Here is an 18,263-nt window from a genome sequence, read left to right on the forward strand (position 1 = left end):
TTCTACCTGCATCCCTCTATATAGGGATAGACTGGCCAAATGTTAAAACTTCAGAGAAGGGTGTGGGCCAAGGGGAGCTGGGGACTCGCCGTTTGAATTACTGTTGGGCCTACTGTGATGATTTGAAGTGGGATTTGTCCAGGACGATTTGGGGCCATTCCTTAGCTTGTTTATAAAAACCCCTAACAACAACCACAATAGTAACAACAACTAATGTTGATTGAGCACTTACTATGTGCCTGCATTGTTAACCCTTCCAACAGTTCTGTGAAGTGGGGATCATCATTGTATTCACTTTATAGATTAAAAAAACAGCGGCACAGAGAGGTAAGGAACTTGCCTATGGACTCAGACCACAAAATATTATCTCCCAATCAAGAGTACAAGAGAATAAACAAATGCCCCACTCCCTCGCCATTTGTCTTAATTTCGCCATCAAGCCCTCACACGACTAAAAGAACAGTACCTCAAAATGAAATAAATCCAAGTTCTTTCAAGCACTAAATATCTTAAGACTCTTTCTCCTTGTTGCTTTTAAATTTAGAAAAGGCCTTTAGAACTATGTCTCTTGGTAATGGCAGCCTGTAATCATTCTGCTCCAGGAATCAAGTGATGTCTTCAGAGTATGTCATTTTCCCCTGTGGCACTAATAGCAAAACCACACTCTCAACCAAACCAAAGGATGACTGAGAGGGAGAGAGACGTGTGGTCTCTTGGTTTCTACTCAGCAGTTGCAGCCAAGTGTTCTTGGCTTCCATTCTACCTCCTTAAGCAATAAGTAAGATACTCAACCTCTTACCCCCATCTGTGAAATGCTGATGCTACCTCTTTACCTCTTTGTGAGGAGTATTTCCAAGCTCCAGTTTCCAAAAGCCCATGAAGATGAAATGTGTAGAGGGTATAGGCTGCCTCGGGGAACTGTTTTCTTAAAGATGTCAGAGGGTTTGAGTGATGAATTGTGTATGCTTGGATTTGTTTTAAGTTTAAAACTGTACATAATAGTAAAATCATGGGAAATCCTACAGTATAGTAATTAAGAATATGAACATTGGGATCGTGCTTTTTGAGTTCAAATTCAGGTTCCTACACTTTCACGTTACAGTGGCCATGAGCTTTCTCCACCTTGATATCCCCATCTTTGATAATACATATAATAAATGCAATTCTCAAAACTACCAAATTAGGTAGATACTATTATTTTCTCTGATTATAGATGAGGAAAGTATACGAGGCTACTGGTATATAATAAGCCCTTAATAAAAGATTATATTTAGATATACACACATATACATATGTATGTACATACACATATTGGTGGCTTCCATTTGAATATTACACAGACAAGAAACAAAATAATACATGCAGAGGCAGTATGTACTGGGTAGCTTTGTAATGTAATAGAAAAATCACTGGGTTTAAACTTTTTAATTTTGTGAGTTAAAAAAAAGGTGCTGCCAGTGAGTATATGAATGAATTTGAGCAAAGAATTCTGTCTCTCTGGGAATCATTTTCCTCAGCAGTAAAATGAGGTCAGTGGGTTGGATAAGATATAATAATTCTTTGACTCATAGTTGTTCTGTTATGCTATGTTTTTTAATCTTGCAAAGTTTGGAAGAAAGGTGAAATTTCCAGTCAAAGATAATGATCTTGGTCTGCATATTTTAACTGTTGCTTCTTTTTCCAAATTTCTGTGGAAATAGCTAACTGGTATAGTAGAGAAAATGTTTCTTCACTGCTGAAAAATAGGCAAGGATGCCAGAAACTTTGAATTTCTGCATGATGTGGAGCTGCTGAGGTCAGAGTGAGGGAAGGATCACCATCCTGGGACCCTAGAGCACAAGAAGAAAAGCCTGGAGGATGGCAGGGAAGTGAAGGAAGCTAGTTCTTAACACAGTGATCCAGCATCTACACCTAACCATCTTCCTTTAGCTTCAGCTTCCTCTTTGCCTTGGAAACACTGCTGGGTTTCTACTCTGCCTAAGATAAAATTATGCTACATATAAATGTTCTCATTTTCCTTAGCCTGAGCTCTTAACATTTTCAGCGAGGATCTTGCATGATCTGCTGCAGAACTTTTCCCAAATCCCAGTACTGAAAAGCCCATGTGGTTCCATTTTAAGTCACTATACTCAGAAAAGTCTCAGCAGTTGGGAAGAAGAGGACCAATTTTAGCAATTTGAGAAAATATTCCCCTTTGAAATAAAGTCATATAAAAAATAAGGGAGCACATATAACCAATTCTAATTTATATTTATGTTGAAGACATTCTAATTTATATTTATGTTGAAGACATACCTTCAACAGCAAGGTCATACACAGGTGGAAAAATTCAGGAACAGGAAAGTATTCATAGGGATGAAAGATATTAATTATCAGTTGAAAAATGCAATGGAAGCAGTGAAAAGTAAGCTGGGTGATTGTGAAAACAGAAAAAAAGCAAAATAAACAACTTAGACTGGTAATTACAGGACCTGAATGAAACATTCTCTCAGATGTCAAAGAAAAATAATAGAAAGATTAAAAAGTTAGAATATACAGATATTGGATAGATTCAAAATCGAATAGACAGAAGAAATGTTAATCACAAGAGCCACAGAAGAAAAATGTTTTAAGCTAAAAAAAGTGTATTAAGTCTTCAGATAGAATGGCTCAAGTACTATACAAAGTACTGCAAAAAATCAATGAAAGGACTATACCTGGAAATATTCTGCTGATATTTTAAAAAATATGTATGATAAAGAGAAAAGTTCTATAAGCAGCCAGGAAGAGAAAACAGGCTACCCATATAGGAGAGATATATTAAATTGGTATCTCTCCTTTCTAATACATGCAAGTTGACTATGTCTTTAGAAAACGTAGGGGGAAAGATAGTTAAGATACAAGAACTTTATATTCAATGGAAATATTTACCTGGAGGTGAATACAAAAAAATTACCATATAAATAGTGACTTAGAAGTCTTAATATTCACACATTCTTCAGGAAAATCTTACCTAAAAAAAAGACTCAGCAAACTGAGGAATTAAAAGTATATAATTAAAATTTAAGTACTGGAAAGGAATTACATGTGTGAATGTGTGAATGTATTCATATATACTCAATGAAATCAGTAAATCTTACAGTAAGTTTAAATAATTATTGTTGATATGTTTATAGAATACAAAGCAAATACTTCTTAAAAGAAATTCAGCAAGAAGAATCAGTAGATACTTATTCAATTCTTGTCACTATCAAGGCAAGCAAAATTCTTTTCAAATCATTGAAAATTACACAAAATCAACGAAAGTAAAAAATAAATGAAAAAGATATCAGGAAATTCAAACAAAATTCAAGTTTAATAATATTACTTTTGGGCAAAGGATATAAAGCCAAAAGCACTAAAGGTGGCAAAAAGATTATTTTATATTGATTAGATTACAGGTATGAGCCATTGTGCCAGGCCCATTAGGAGAGCTTTTGATTTAAAATTTTTACACTGAGAGGTCAAAGGAAACAAAGAAAGATATAACTATTTTGATATGGCAAAAGGGTATTTAACATAACAACTATCTCAGATTAAAAAATGTTAATAATCTTGCATTTGAAGAATCCTTCCTTAACAAAGTAGATAAAATTTATGAAGTTAGCATCCAATAAAATGCATAATTGTAAAACCGAACTGGGAATTAAAGTCTGAAAATTTTAGAATGTAAGAAGATACACAGGAAGATATACTAGCTATAAATATTAGAAAAAAGGATAGAATTAATCACAGATACTACAATCACCTTATTGGAAAACTACTTAAAAATTAATTAGAAAACTATTAGAACTAATAAAATGTTTCATTAAAGTGGTAGTATAAGAGGGTGGGCATGGTGGCTCACACCTGTAATCCCAGCACTTTGGAAGGCCGAGGTGGGCGGATTATTTGAGGTCAGGAGTTCGAGACCAGCCTGACCAACATGGTGAAACCCCATCTCCACTAAAATGCAAAAATTAGCCTGGTGTGGCGACGTGCACCTCTAATCCCAGCTACTAGGGAGGCTGAGGCAGGAGAATCACTTGAACTCGGGAGGTGGGGGTTGCATTGAGCGGAGATCGCGCCGCTGCACTCCAACCTGGGTGACAGAGCAAGACTCCCTCTTAAAAAAATAAAATAATAAAATAAAAGAAATAAATCTACCAAAACCTGTTGGAAACCTATTGTTTTCCCCAAAACTAATATTTCTGAAGCTTTTTTCTTGGCAGGGGATGAGGATGGGGGCTGCATGCATATTCTCTCCTACAGAAAACCCACTGACATGCACATTTTTGTAAATCATTTTATGGAGTTTGATAGAAGCCCATGGATCACAAACTACAGGTTCACCAGTCAAGAGTGAAGAATGGCAGTTTGGAGAATACAACAGCAAAGCATTTCTTTCACAGTGGAGGCGAGACTTAAGATGCCTGGGAAAAAAACGTTGACAATTAGACTAATTTGAAGGAAAAAAACAACACCGTACTGAGGGATGTAAATGAGACGTGATATATCCCTAAATAAGAAAATAAGTATAGAAAAAAAAATGCAGTGCCATTGCTGCTGAGTTAATCTGTATTTTTCACACAGTTCGAGTGAAAATCCCAGGGATATCTGGGAACATAAAAAATTATTTAAAATGTATGTGGTTGGAAAAATCCAGTAAAGACCAAGGAGATTTTCACCCAAGACTAGAAATGAGGATAGATTGGTCCTCCAGATGTTAAAACTAATTAAAACAATGTGATCCAAGTATAGTAACAGACAGAAAAACAGAACAGAATAGAAAACCCAGTAATAAACCCAAGCCTAGCAAAGAGTTTAACTGTTCAAGTTGTTGGTAAAAGATTATTACACAATGGTGTGGGAAGAACTGGCTAATCAATCGGGGAAACAAACACTGGACGTTGACCTTGTACCTTACATCATAATAAATTCTAGAAGTACCAATTTAAATAAAAAAGAATAAAAAATACTACAAGGAAAGGTAGTAATAAAAAGAACAATGGCAGCCCAATTACAATTATAAACAGGGGTGCTAAATTTCTAAATAATATTAAAAAACCAGAATTCAGATATACATTAAAAGAATACATCATAACCAAATGTATACAGAAATGCTAGAATAATCCAATATTTAAAAATGTTTTTTATGACATTCACTGTATACTAGTAGGTAAAAGAAAAATATCACCATCTTAACAGAAGGCAAAATTGCATTTGATTAAATTGAGCATCTACTTTTTTAAATGAATAGTTGAACTTCCTTGATACAGCCTTATTTCCAAATGATGATACATTTGAAGTATTTCAATTAATGTAAGAACAAGACTCTCCTTGGAGTTTCCAGGGACTCATACGCAGTAATTAACATCATTTTATTCTAATAGTACTTAAATTGACATTGTACACTCTATTATACTAACGAAGTGACCTGCAAACTTTGTTACAGTCTATCAACTATTTAAACTGATGAAGCCAGGAAATCTCAGAAGAGCAACATGATACAATACAAAGCACAGGAGTTGGACCAAATTTAGAAACCAGAATCAGAATACGAGTTCGGCAGATTACTAGCTATTTGATCTCGGCAGGTTACCTAAACTTTTTGAGCCTCAGTGTCCTTATCTGTAAAACTGAAGTAACAGCAGCCAAGATAGAGTATACTTGCTACTGCCTATATCACCTGCTGATTACAACAGAAAAAGCAACCAAACAGACTGGTAAGTAAACAAAACTGGTGGACTGGGGAGGAAAATTTAAACCTAGAGAAATGACCCACACTGCCATGAGGTCCAGAATTTCCCCCGCCCCCACTCAAGTAGCTGCAGACTCCCCAGATATGATGACAGACAAGTTTATAGATTCAAGAAGCTCTGCAAAGTCAAAATAGGGCACCCTGAAAGAAAACCATACCCACACAAATAATCAAACTGCTAAGAACTAAAAAAGAAGAAACTGTGAAAACAGAGAAAAACGACACATTCCATATGTAACAATGATTCAAATGACTGCATAGTTCCTTCCCATTAGAAAATAGATGGTTATATGAGGATAAATAAAAAATGATATATAAAGTGCTTTGCAGATAAAAAGACACAAATCATAGGCATTATTATTCTAATTGGAGTTTCTTTATTATATCTTAACACATTATATTTATTTTCCATTCTATTTTTTCATCTTCTTATAGCTTTACCCTATGTCTATTTGATCCCAAGAAGTGAATGCAAATACAGTCATTCCTCGGTATAGGCAGAGGATTGGTTCATGATCCCTGAGTATACCAAATCCATGCACTCAAGTCTTGCAGACAGCCCTGCAGAACCTGCATATACTAGAAGTCAGCCCTCCACATACGTGGATCTTGCATCCCGTGAATACCATATTTTTGATCTGCATCTGGCTGAGAAATACCTGTGTATAACTGGACCCATTCAGTTCAAAATGTTGTTCAAGGATCTTTCATATTATTTCTTTGACAGTATTTCTTTTGATTTACCCAAAACCTTTTGCTGAAATGAAAGTCTTTGCCAATTCATGTCTTGCTTTTGAACACATTTTTTCTTAATTCTATAACGTCTCTCAAGTATTATACAGGTATCTTAATGGACCCTTTACTGTTTTATAGGGATAGTGTGAAGATGAAGTGAAATAGAAAAATATAAATTCCTGTGACCAAATAAAACACTGCAAGTCATATATTTCAGAAGCAGTACTAGCTTGGAAGATCTGAAAGCCTGATTCTTTTAGCTAGTCTCCTGAGAAAGAGTTTCAGAGAGATCTTGCCCACATTTCTTCCATAGGCTGATGAGGTTGGGGGTGTGTCCATAAACCACGCTGTGCTTTGCCAGCTGACGTAGGCCAAGCAGTCACCACATGAAATCCACACAGCCTTCAGCAAGGCATTTTTGGCTGTTGTTTGATGCACATTTGACCCATACGAAATGCTGCTTCCAGCAAACCAGGGACTCTACCCTCTGTTTTCTCTTCAGGACAGGAAACTAGCAATAGTGACATTAAGTTACACAAAAATTAGATTCCAAGTAGATTTGGAGGATGACTAATCTCAACAAGCATAACAAACCACAATGAGTCTGGAAGACTTGGCATTCTGATAGTGTTTATAAATCCCTGACCCCTCTGCCCCCCGTCAACTTCCCAGAAGCTGTGAGCATTAGCACACAAAGCACCTGCAAGTGATGTGTGAACCTGGTCTCTTGGCCAAACTCTTATGCATGGGGCATGTAAGCCAGCATGAAGCTGCACTGGGAAGCCTCGGGTTGTAGGAGGATGTGAAGAACAGGTGAGAGGGGTGTTTAGCTCCCCACTGCGGAACAAAAAACATCTCTGCATAAAGGATGGCATCATCTAAAGACTGAGCAAGATGAGGAGTCTTGAGATGGCTAGAGACACTTCCTCAGAGCTTCTTAAAATCCTTGGCCAATATTGAAGGCAAGTCACACAAGGGTCTTGGATTTTATGATTCTCTGTTGAACAGAAGGGAGCAAGGTAAACTGGAAAGAATGTGGAGCCTGGGTCTGGTCTGGGGTTTGTTTGCTATTCTTGGGAAGGTGATGTGGCCTCAGTTTCTCCTTCTGTTAATAAAGGATCAGAAACTCCTGTTTGTTGAATGGGGTTTTTGTGCATCTCAAATGAAATGCATGCATATAGTAGATCAGGTTGAAGGAGAAACAGAATCTGAAAATCCCTACATGGTACAGAGTATTCTTTTTGTTACAGATGGGGAACAAAGCCATGGAAAAAAAAATAGGGACTAGCTCAAGTTTGCTGACTTCAGCCAGAAAATTTTACTCTATCTTGTTAGTCCTAAATTCATTTCTATAAGAATGTTAGAGAATAAAGTCTTCCTGCCCTCCCTGTACTGGCCCTTCTTCCTTTTCTTTTTCCAACATTTCCATATGTGAGGCCCCCAATAATCCCACATGTGTTCCCCATGGTGATTCTCTCATGTGGACCATCTCACTATTTAAAAAGTGTACAATTTCATAAACGGGGGTAAACTATCCTCTCCACTCTCTAGTATACCATCCTAACTGCGAATAAATGACATGAGCCTGTTATTGCTAGTTTTCATATGCAAGTAAAATGTGGCAAAACCTAAAATATTTTTGTTAAGCTGGGTCTACCTAGTTTAACTACTACTTTGTGTCAACAACATTCTTTTATACTTGATTTAAATTTCCTTTTATTTTGTGGTACCATAAGCCCTCCCTTTCTACTCCGTGCCTGGGTAATTATGAATAATAAATATTTCAAGCTCTTACCTGTCTCACAGTGCACTTATATCTCTGAAACCTTAACCTAAAATAAGTCTAATTTAAATAAAGGAAAATATAGTCCCCCAAGAATATCATTTGCCAACATTTCGCTCCAAGTTAGCAGATGAAGTCAACAATCAAATGTGAGATTTATCTTAATGTAATTTCATCATTTATAAAATTTCACCAATATCAGGAAATTCTATCAAAAGTAACTGAAGATTAAACTAGCAGCAGGACCCATGTGCCCATATGTAAGATTAAAAATTTAGGGTAAAAGAAGGAGCTATTAGATTTAAGTGATCAACAGGTCAAGGCTGGCACCAGATCACAAATCTTAGGGATACTCAGGAAGTGATGGACTTTTTAACAACAGGGATAAGAAGTATCCTTACCTGTCCTCTGTCAGTTTCATTAAGGTTGTTCCTCTGGTGGAGAAGACAATAAAGGACATTCTCAACTGTGGGCTGGAAAGGAAAAGAAGCTCTATTAGGACAGACAATAAGACTGCATGCCACTCCCTTCAGGCTCCCTCCCTGTCCTTCCCTTTCTATCATGGCTGCCAGAGCTGAAGACCCATAACCCACAGGGGGCCTCCAAGGCCAGTGCTGCGGGTATTGATTAGCCAGCAGAGGACTTGAAGTGTGGGTCAAAGAGAAGACACGCTGGGTCTTCCTGGAGGCTGCTTCTGACCTGATACCATTGCTCAGTGAGTGTGGATTATGAGTAAGAATGATAAACTTCATTGTTGCCCTGTGTTTTGAAGTGTGTCCCAACAAGGGGACAAATCTGTATGTTGTCTATAAAAGGGGATCCTCACAGACAAAATTTGATAATGTTTCCACAGTAGCCTGGTGTATTCTCTAATGATGAGTTGCAGCTTGATGCCATCAGTCATTAACATCATAAAACAAACTCCCTTCGATCTGAAAGTGGGATCACCATCAACTTTTAATTTCTCCTTTGCTTCTGAAGGAGATTATCCTATAAGGAGAGAATGTGCTGACTGGTCATAAGAATATCTATTCCATTTGATAGTTATATTTCTCATTATTAATGAATAAATTGGCATGGTTTTTATATGGCAGTGCTCAGGAGCATTCTCAATGTAAGAGTCACACTCTGGAGACAGAAGCACTCTCACCTGAGGACGAACTTGTTTCTCAGTCTGCAAGATGGACCATCAGACTGCAGTGGATTCAGCAATGAAATGCCGTTCTGTGTGTCCAACTTGTTCTTCCGTGATAACATCTATCTATTTCTTCACAATGCAAAAACCTCCCGCACCTGATCGGGCTCTGAACCTTATAGTTCCAGTTCCCCAAGTGTTTCTCAAACCTGCCTCACTTCCTGTATCTTAGCTTAGGATCCTGGCCTCAATCATCTGACCACTACAATTTCCTAGCTGGTGTCTTGCCTAGGAAGGTTCTTTGCTCCAATTCACTCTTCACACTGCTCCCAGAATTATTTTCCTAAAACAAAAATTAGAACCTGTCACTTATCTGCTATAAAACTTCCGATAATTCCTACTGTCTCCCGGATAAAGTCTGCATTTATTACCATGTGCCTGATGTACCTTTGGAAGCCCTTGACATGGTGTTTAATATTTGACAGGCGCTCAGGCAATACCTGGTGAATTGAACATTGGTCCCTAAAACAGACCTCAGTTTTCTGTCCATGACCCCGTGCTGCCTGTGACTACTTCCCCAGCACTGGGGCAGCAGGCCACCATGTCCTAAATGATAACAACAACAATCACAAGGATTATAATAACATAATAGTGGCCAACCTTACTGAGTTCTTACCAAGTGTGAGATAATAGCAATTTGCACGTATGATCTCATTATACTTGAACAATTTTATGAGATTGGTACTAATCCTGATAGTTCGTATCAAACTAATCGTTCCTATTTTCCACAAAAGGAAATTGAGGCCCGGAAAGATGAAACAATTTCCTCAAGGTTACACAGTGGGAGAGTGGCATACCTGGGGCTTGAAGTGAAGTGTTTTAATTCTAGAGCTTGGGCTCCTAAGTGCCACATTATATACTGCTTCCCTTCTATCAAGTTCAGCTCTGGAAATAATAAATTTGAAATGTGGAAAATAAAGGTCTCCAAGAGGCAAATGGCATATAAGTCTAGGCTAGAGGCATAATTTGGAAGGTCCTCATCGTACTGATGTGGGCAAAGTTGTTCAGAGAGAGTGTCAGCAGTGAGGAGGGAAGTGAGCCAAATACAAAACCAACACCAGTGTGGGAAGGGCTGGCTGAGGCCAGTGAGATGGAAGCAGAGCCAGAGCTAGTGGAGGAAAGGGTTTCAAGGAAGGATAAGTCTGGATCCAATGAAACCCCTGCATCCAGTGGACTAAGGGCTGCAAAGTGCTCCTGGATTTTTTCTCTGGGTCATCCCTTGGTGAGACCTTGGCGAGCAAGCAGGTGAAGGGTGGGGAGGAGGGCCAGATAGCAGTGGGTTAAGGAATGAATGAGAAGTAAGGATATGGAGACGGCCAGTCTTTAAAGAAAAGTGAGTGAGAGACTAGTAGAGAAATAGGGTCCCATCTATAGGAAGACAAGATCAAGAGATTCAATGTCATTGCTTTTTTTGGGACAAGGGGCAGGAGAGATTAGTTTATGTTTGTAGACTGTGGGGAAGGAGCCAGAGGAAAGGTAGAGAAAAATACAAGACAGAAACAAAGACCTGGAGTAGACAATGGGATAAAATCAGACAAAAATTGAGAGGTTGGCCTTACACGGGAGGGATACTTGGATCTCAGAGACTAGATATATATATCTTTTAGGAGTAGATTGGAACTTGAACTCATGTCCACTACTCTCTGGATTCCTGGTGAAGCAGGAGGTGAGGTTCTTTGCTGACAGTGATGGGTGTGAGGTGTAGGCTGAAGGCTTGAGGAAAACAGCAAAGCATAAGAATCATTATTAGAAAAATGACAGAGAGTCAGAATAAAGATAAATAAAAGGACTCAAAATGTCAAAACCCCCACTGAGATTAGAAATGATGTACTTGTACTGGCATCAGCCACTGTTATTGAATGAATTTCCCCCTGCAGTCCCAACTGCCTTAGACTTTTTATTAAAATGAATAAATAAATGAAAATTGCCCATTCATTCACTTATTTAAAAATACTGACTGAGCATGTACTATGTGTCTGGCACTGTTATGGGCACTCGGGCTGTGACTGTCAACAGACTACAGCCCAGCCTCTGCCTCGTGGAGTCTGGGTGATGGTAAGATCTTGGCTCCACATTTTGAGGGGCTCCATGGCCAAGTAGGGTTAGCAGAGACAACCAGAGAAGGGTGCCTTGTCTGGATTAAGCTATGTCAACCTTCCCGGTCCTCAGTTTCTTCATCTAGAAACCAAGGGAATTGGATTAAGGGTTCTCTTAATCCCCTTCCTTGCCACTGCCCACAATTTTCTAAGATTCTAAGGTAGTGAAGAGTCTGGGATTGCTAAGGGAACTGAGAAAGATGTGTGCCCACTCTAAACCAGGTGCTGGACTAGTGGGCTCGCACATGTTTTCTCTTATAAGCCTCTTATATAAACTAGGGTTCAGCCAAGGTTGGTGAATTGCTATGGTTGCACAATGGAACTTAGATTCAAACTCACATCTGCCTGACTTCAAAGCCTATTCCACTAGACTCCTCCACTTCAGAGGGAACAGAAGCCCAGAAGAGCAAATTAGAGACAGAGCAGATACTGTGAAGGGTGTGGAGGCTGACTTGCTTTATATCACTCCAAAGGACCAATGGCTGCGAGTGAAGAAAGGACATCTTGGCTTAATGACAAAAAGACTTATGAAAACTGGAATTGTCCAACTATTGGACTTTTGCCTCAAAAGGCAGTGAGTTTTCACCAGAGCTATTCAAGTAGAGAGTTACACAGCGCCTCCTAGGATAGGCTGGAAAGTCTCATTCCTTTTAATTCCTAGTTTCTATGATCCTTTCAAACATTTTCTAACACCACCCATGTATTTGTTTCTCTCCTTTCCTGTACTTTTTCTCCCTTCTGTCCTCTCAGCATCTGTTTTTTCCCAATCACCTGGGTTTAGATGCTTCCTGCTGTAGCTTCCAATTTTTGGTAAAACAGACAAGCCACCTCCTAATCATTTCCCTCCAATTAGGCAGGTAGGTATGTGTTGAGGTCAGTAACCGAATTTGAGGGGAACATGCGTGTCACCACCCAGGGCTTAGAGCATAACCTGTATTCTGAGACAAAGAACCTTACTCAAAGAAGAACTTTATGGTCACGCCTATCAACTGGAAGACTCTATGGAGGCCATCAGCATGAAGTGGAGCTGTGTTAGAATTTATGATGATCAGACCAATTTTACCAAAGACTTTGACAACTTGCTTCAAGCACTCTATGAAAGCTGTTACTGTTGTGTTATCCCTTGGAGGCTGCACACAGCAGGGTGAAGTGACCTCACTTCCTTACTACTAAGTCCAAGACTCCCATGATATTTGCAGTGACTTTGTTCAAAACTGCATTGCCTTGCATGGGAAAGTGATGTTGAAAATGCTCAGAGGATTCTACCTGATAGTACACACAGCTAGAGTGACGAATTATCACATTTTGCTCAGGACTAAGGAGGGTTCCCCTTAGGATGTGAGACTTTCAGTGCTAAAACTGGGAAAGTTCTGGGCAAACTGGGATGAATTGTTCATCCTAGACACTGTACACCCTACACGTGAGTCCAGCTAAAATGTGCCAATTGCTGCTGCATGATGCAGTGTGCAAGAAAAATGTTAAAGGTAATAAGAATAGGCTATTCAACAGAGAAGGGAGAATGCTAAATATTTTTGGTCTCATAACCAGATCTGGCTCCTCCCAAAAACATAAAGCCAAATGTTACTCTAAAACGTGGCAAAGATGAAAACAAAGTAAACAGTCTCTGGTCCAAGATCTGAGAGCCCACCTTAGTCAAAAAACATCCCGGAAGTATTCAGTAATTAATAGAATAGCAAACATGGACTGAGTAGTTCTCATGACAGAGAACAACAAGTGAAGAAAATGCATAGTGTTTCTCACCTGATGAATTTATGAGCCAACTGTTCCACAAAGTAATAGATTTCATTCCAGTGGTGCAGCACACTTCCTGATCTAGGAAAACAAAAGCAGGTGTTGCGTGACTCAGGTATTTATTTGTCTTTACCTTGTATTATTTATCTTCACATTCTGTTATTTTACATTTGACCTCCCCAATAACTGGACTCGTTTCTTGAAACTTCTGTAACTTTGGAAATTATTTGAAAGGCTGTTAGGGTTCTTTAAAATGTTGTAAAAGAACTCCCCTCACTCTACCTCGCACTGTCCCACCCCAAATTCACACACTTAAACCCTGAAAAACAACAACAGCAACAATAAACACTGGGCCCAAAGAGATTTACAAGTGAGTTTCGCATCTTCGAGAAACAGCTATTTTTGTGCTATTAAATTATTTCTCTGATTAGTGAAGAAAAACTATTCTAATCCATTTAAATGAAATTAGCACACATGATAAACACATCCCTTCCCCAAAGGGTCCAACTTCATTTGTAAATATAGATGCAAAATCTCCAAATCATATTAATGAAATGAATCCAGCCGGAATCCAAAAGAATAATAATTCATTAGTGAAGCTTATTTCAGGAAGGTAGTGATAGTTGAACATTTAAGGAAATCTAATTTAGTCATACTAATAAACAAAAGAAGAATGACACAGCTTTTTGTTATACAGAAAAGGAATCCTCTTAGTGACAAAAGAGGGAAATTTCCCTAGGACATGTGGAATCCACAGGATTTTAGATTTGGAAAGGGGCTTCTTTATTTCCCAAGTTTGACTTCTGTTTCACTGGTACCATTTTCTACTGCTTCAATCAGCTTATATTTTCCATAGTGCTCATATTCAGTTTGCTGCAGTGGCTCTAATTAGTTTTTCTTTTATTTGAACCCACTCTTTTTAGTAGCTGTGATGCCTCCTCCCTTTCACTTAAGGATCAGTTTCAGGCAAGCTCTACATTTCTGCTTGCCATTCTAATGACTGTTGAGGTTAGAGTTTGCTCTTTCTACTCTGACATTTTGTACTGCATTTTCCACTGATTTCTGATTATTTTTATTTGCTATGCACTCATTTACAATTTTAACATCCAGAGAGCTATTTGTTGCTGTTTTTCCTTTGTTTCAAACTATTTTATAGAGATTTAAGAGAACTTTTGCCTTCCTTTTATGGAATGATATTCACAAGAATTCTCATTCTGATTGGGTATATTCCATTTCCAGGAGGACAATTTATTTTTCTTTGTCCCATATCCAGAAATGATACATCTGTCTGACCTGAATAAAAGTGGTACCATATGTTCTGGCCATACCATTAGATAACTCTGTGTCATAAGGATGTCTCACTTTCCTCAAATTAATCCAGAACTTCAATTCTAGAGAATGTACATAGGCACCTTTTACAGTGATAGTCGTTGTTCCACAGTTAGAGAAAAAAATTATAAATCCACCAGCACACAATTTCTATGAATATATTCAAACACACAGTCTTATTTCTTTAAAAAATGTGAAAATAAGTTAACATTTGCTCATTTTATGTGGGGAACTCATGGGTGTTCATTATATTATCCTTTGTTCTTTTTTGAAGAACACAGATTGTTCTAGAATCTTATAATGGGTACTATAGAAAGGGTCCAAAGCAATGATTCAATCCTGGATTCTTCTCCTCACACAAGAGATATTCATTAGAATTATGTTTTTGTGTGCTCATCTTGAACCCCACTGTGGCTAATTTGAGATGATATTTGGCATAACCAGAGGCAGGAAGATTATACTGGGGATTTGATATTTCTTATTAACTATGAAAAATAACATCACACAGCACTATTCTAGCTGCCTAAGGTGCAGAGATGGCTAAGAAATGGTGCTTTCCCCTCAAGAACTCAGAGTTGAGTGAGGAAGACAGAAGAATTAACATGTAACCTGTCATGAAAAGTACTGCAGCTGAGGACTGTGCATTTGGAAAAAAGAAAAGGGAATGGCTCTCTGTGCCAGGCTGTGAAGGGGGGTGGTTTTTAATCCCATTCTTCAAGGACAATTAGAAACTTGTAAGGAAGACAAGGGGAGCAAGATCATCCTTGGTGTAAAACACAGAAGTTGGGGAAGAGCAAGTGGTTTCATGGTGCAGCACCATGCAGCCTGCAGAGGGGAGGTGAGGAGCTGGGGAGATGGGGAAGGGGTCTGGAAGGAGCGTGCCAGGGTCCCCTCCTGTCAAAAGCACCCCTTTGTCTATTTTGCTCACTCAGCCTTTATACATACTCCACCTGCTTGGGATACTCATTGTCCACGGTGGCAAGCAACTCTTCATTCAAGACTCAGGTCAGTGGTCGCGGTGACTCACACCTGTAATCCCAGCACTTTGGGAGGCCGAGGCAGGCAGATCACGAGGTCAGGAGTTCAAGATCAGCCTGGCCAACATGGCAAAACTCCGTCTCTACTAAAAATACAAAAATTAGCCAGGCATAGTGGCACATGCCTGTAATCCCAGCTACTTGGGAGGCTGAGGCAGGAGAATCGCTTGAACCTGGGAAGCTGAGGTTGCAGTGAGCTGAGATTGCACCATTGCACTCCAGCCTGGGCAACAAGAGAGAAACTCCATCTCAAAATACAAAAAAAAAAAAACTCAGGTTGGTCTCTCCCTGTTGCTTTTAACCAACACAGACACGACTCACTACCCCTGCCTTATGCTCTCAGGGCCACCGTGTCCACCTCTCTGTCAGCATCCCCTGATACTGGGTGGCAATCGGCCTTAAAGAAATTTCCCTCCTGAGCATTACCTGTTTATTGAATGAAAGAAAGAAGAGCACGAAGAAGAAAAGCCTCTATTGCTCATGGAAGCTTCCTGATCTTTTGCCAACTGATCCTCACCTATTCTGCCTCGGCTTGGATAAACAGCCTGGGTTTGGGACTCAGATGGCTCTCACCAATTCCCGTGACTTATGTGAACTAAGAAGCCTTCCCAGATGGGTCACTGATTCTAGGGCATAGCTCCTTGGTGACTGGGCCCACGTGATCATCAGTAGATCTCCGAGCTGAATGGCAGCTGGAGTCTCCCATGAGCTCGCCAGAACTGCACATCCTAGCCCTGGGCTTAAAGCTTTAGAAATCTTCTTTCATAAAGACCTGGCCATCCTCCTGGACAGGGTTCACTTTTATACTTCAAGTTACACAGACTGGTCTAGGGTGCCATCCTTCAGCCATGGGGTGGATGCTCTGGCCCTGGGGGTCCTGGGTGGTGATCTGGCAGAGATGGCCCAATGCTGTCCAGGTGCCTCCGAAGATATGCCACATGACTGGCTATAAGCCATTGGCCAATCCAGAATTCTACAACCCCTTTCCACTAGAATCAAGAGATTTCCTTGAAGACTGGCCATTAGAGGCCACTTCTGAAATGCAATGCTGTGTTTTGGTCCATACAACCAGGAAAATTAATCTTTGAAATTCTGGTTACTGAGGGGGTAGGGTGAGATATCTAATGATTAGAAAGAATCTCCAAACCTCCTTTATCCCATATCCAATTTCCTCATCGGTAGAGAATTTCTGCCGGGAGGAATTTATACTGGGAAGATGGTTAATGGGTAACAAAAAAAAAAAAAAATAGAAAGAACGAATAAGACCTAGTATTTGATAGCACAAGAGGGTCGACTATAGTCAATAATAATAAATAATAATTTAATTGTACATTTAAGCATAACTTAAAAAGTATAATTGGATTGTTTGTTACACAGAGGATAAATGCTTGAGGGGATGGATACCCAATTTTACATGATGTGCTTATTTCACACTGCATGCCTGTATCAAAACAGGCATACATACACATGCATGTATCAAAACACCTCATGTACCCTATAAATATATACATCCACTATGTACCCACAGAAATAAAAAAATAAAATCAGGAAATTATACTGGGAGGAGAAGCAATGTGTTGGTGACATAGGAACTTGAACTAGAATTGGGAAACTATTATTGACTCACTGTTTAAGAAGCAAGAGTTTGAAGTAAATCCTTTTTGAGTTACTATTTCCTTATTCTCAAGGAGTGGCCCTATTTCACAGCCACAAATTAATTTGCATTCCTTTACTTATTAAAGAGGGTCACCCAATGATAATTAATACTTTCAGCTTTCTTAAAACATGTCATTTTCACTATACTTCTATCTGACTGATGTAAAGTTTATACAGTTTTGATGTTCACCTGATTTGTTGATGCCAGATATAGGGAAAGATCCAAAATATATCCTTGGGTGTTGAGAAAAGTCTACATCCATAAAAAACTCTTGCTAATGGGCAAAAGCTGAATTTTCTGAAGAAGAAAATAAAATGAGAGCTTTAAGACAAAACTGGAGGCAAGGAAGCATGGACAGGCTTGCTCCTCTGCTAACAGCTGCCCTGTCGCTGCTGGAGTTTGTCACTTCATATATATACGTGATCATTCTTTACACAATTATGTAAGCCTTGACGAAAATATACACCCTTTGAGCCACACTGGAGATGTACATAACTTGCCTCCTCAAATATCAAAGGTAAAAACACAACCTTCTAAGATTCTAGGAACCAAACTGGGTTTGTCTTCTCTGGGTTACCCTGGGATTCCGAGGGGCCTCAGCTACTAACGGAAAAAGGGAGTAAAGCGTTATCTCGATCTGCACCTCGGACTCCTTCTACTCTTTATTTCTGAAACGTCTTAACCCACACATGCAGGCATTGTCCTATCCCATGATCAAACCACCTCTTGGAAAAAGAAAGAGGCCTATGTCCGCTGCTTGTAGTTTCAGCATGGCAGCGAGCTTGTTGGGGGTACTGCTTATATTTCTTTAACCCAAATCCCCAGTGGCAGGAGGTTTACCTGTCTGGTACTACAGTCCTCTCCCCTGCCTCACCACCACCCACCGATCCCAGCTGACTTCCTATCCATGGCCACTGGGAC

The 18,263-nt window shown here is 39.3% G+C and overlaps 1 protein-coding gene across 2 annotated transcripts in view; it reads right to left on the reverse strand.

The window, feature by feature from the left end:
- Positions 1-18,263, reverse strand: part of ANTXR1 (ANTXR cell adhesion molecule 1) — a 250,777-nt gene that overhangs the window by 205,570 nt on the left and 26,944 nt on the right. For both annotated transcript variants that reach the window (XM_017853768.1, XM_017853767.1), the window contains exons 2-3: positions 13,329-13,400; positions 8,678-8,749 (exon numbers count right to left, since the gene is read on the reverse strand). In XM_017853768.1, the coding sequence (XP_017709257.1) occupies positions 8,678-8,749; positions 13,329-13,400 (144 nt within the window). The remainder of the gene's footprint in view (positions 1-8,677; positions 8,750-13,328; positions 13,401-18,263) is intronic.

This window comes from Rhinopithecus bieti, unplaced genomic scaffold (assembly GCF_001698545.2).
Source record: "Rhinopithecus bieti isolate Rb0 unplaced genomic scaffold, ASM169854v2 scaffold_36315, whole genome shotgun sequence".
Classification (NCBI taxonomy): Eukaryota; Metazoa; Chordata; class Mammalia; order Primates; family Cercopithecidae; genus Rhinopithecus; species Rhinopithecus bieti.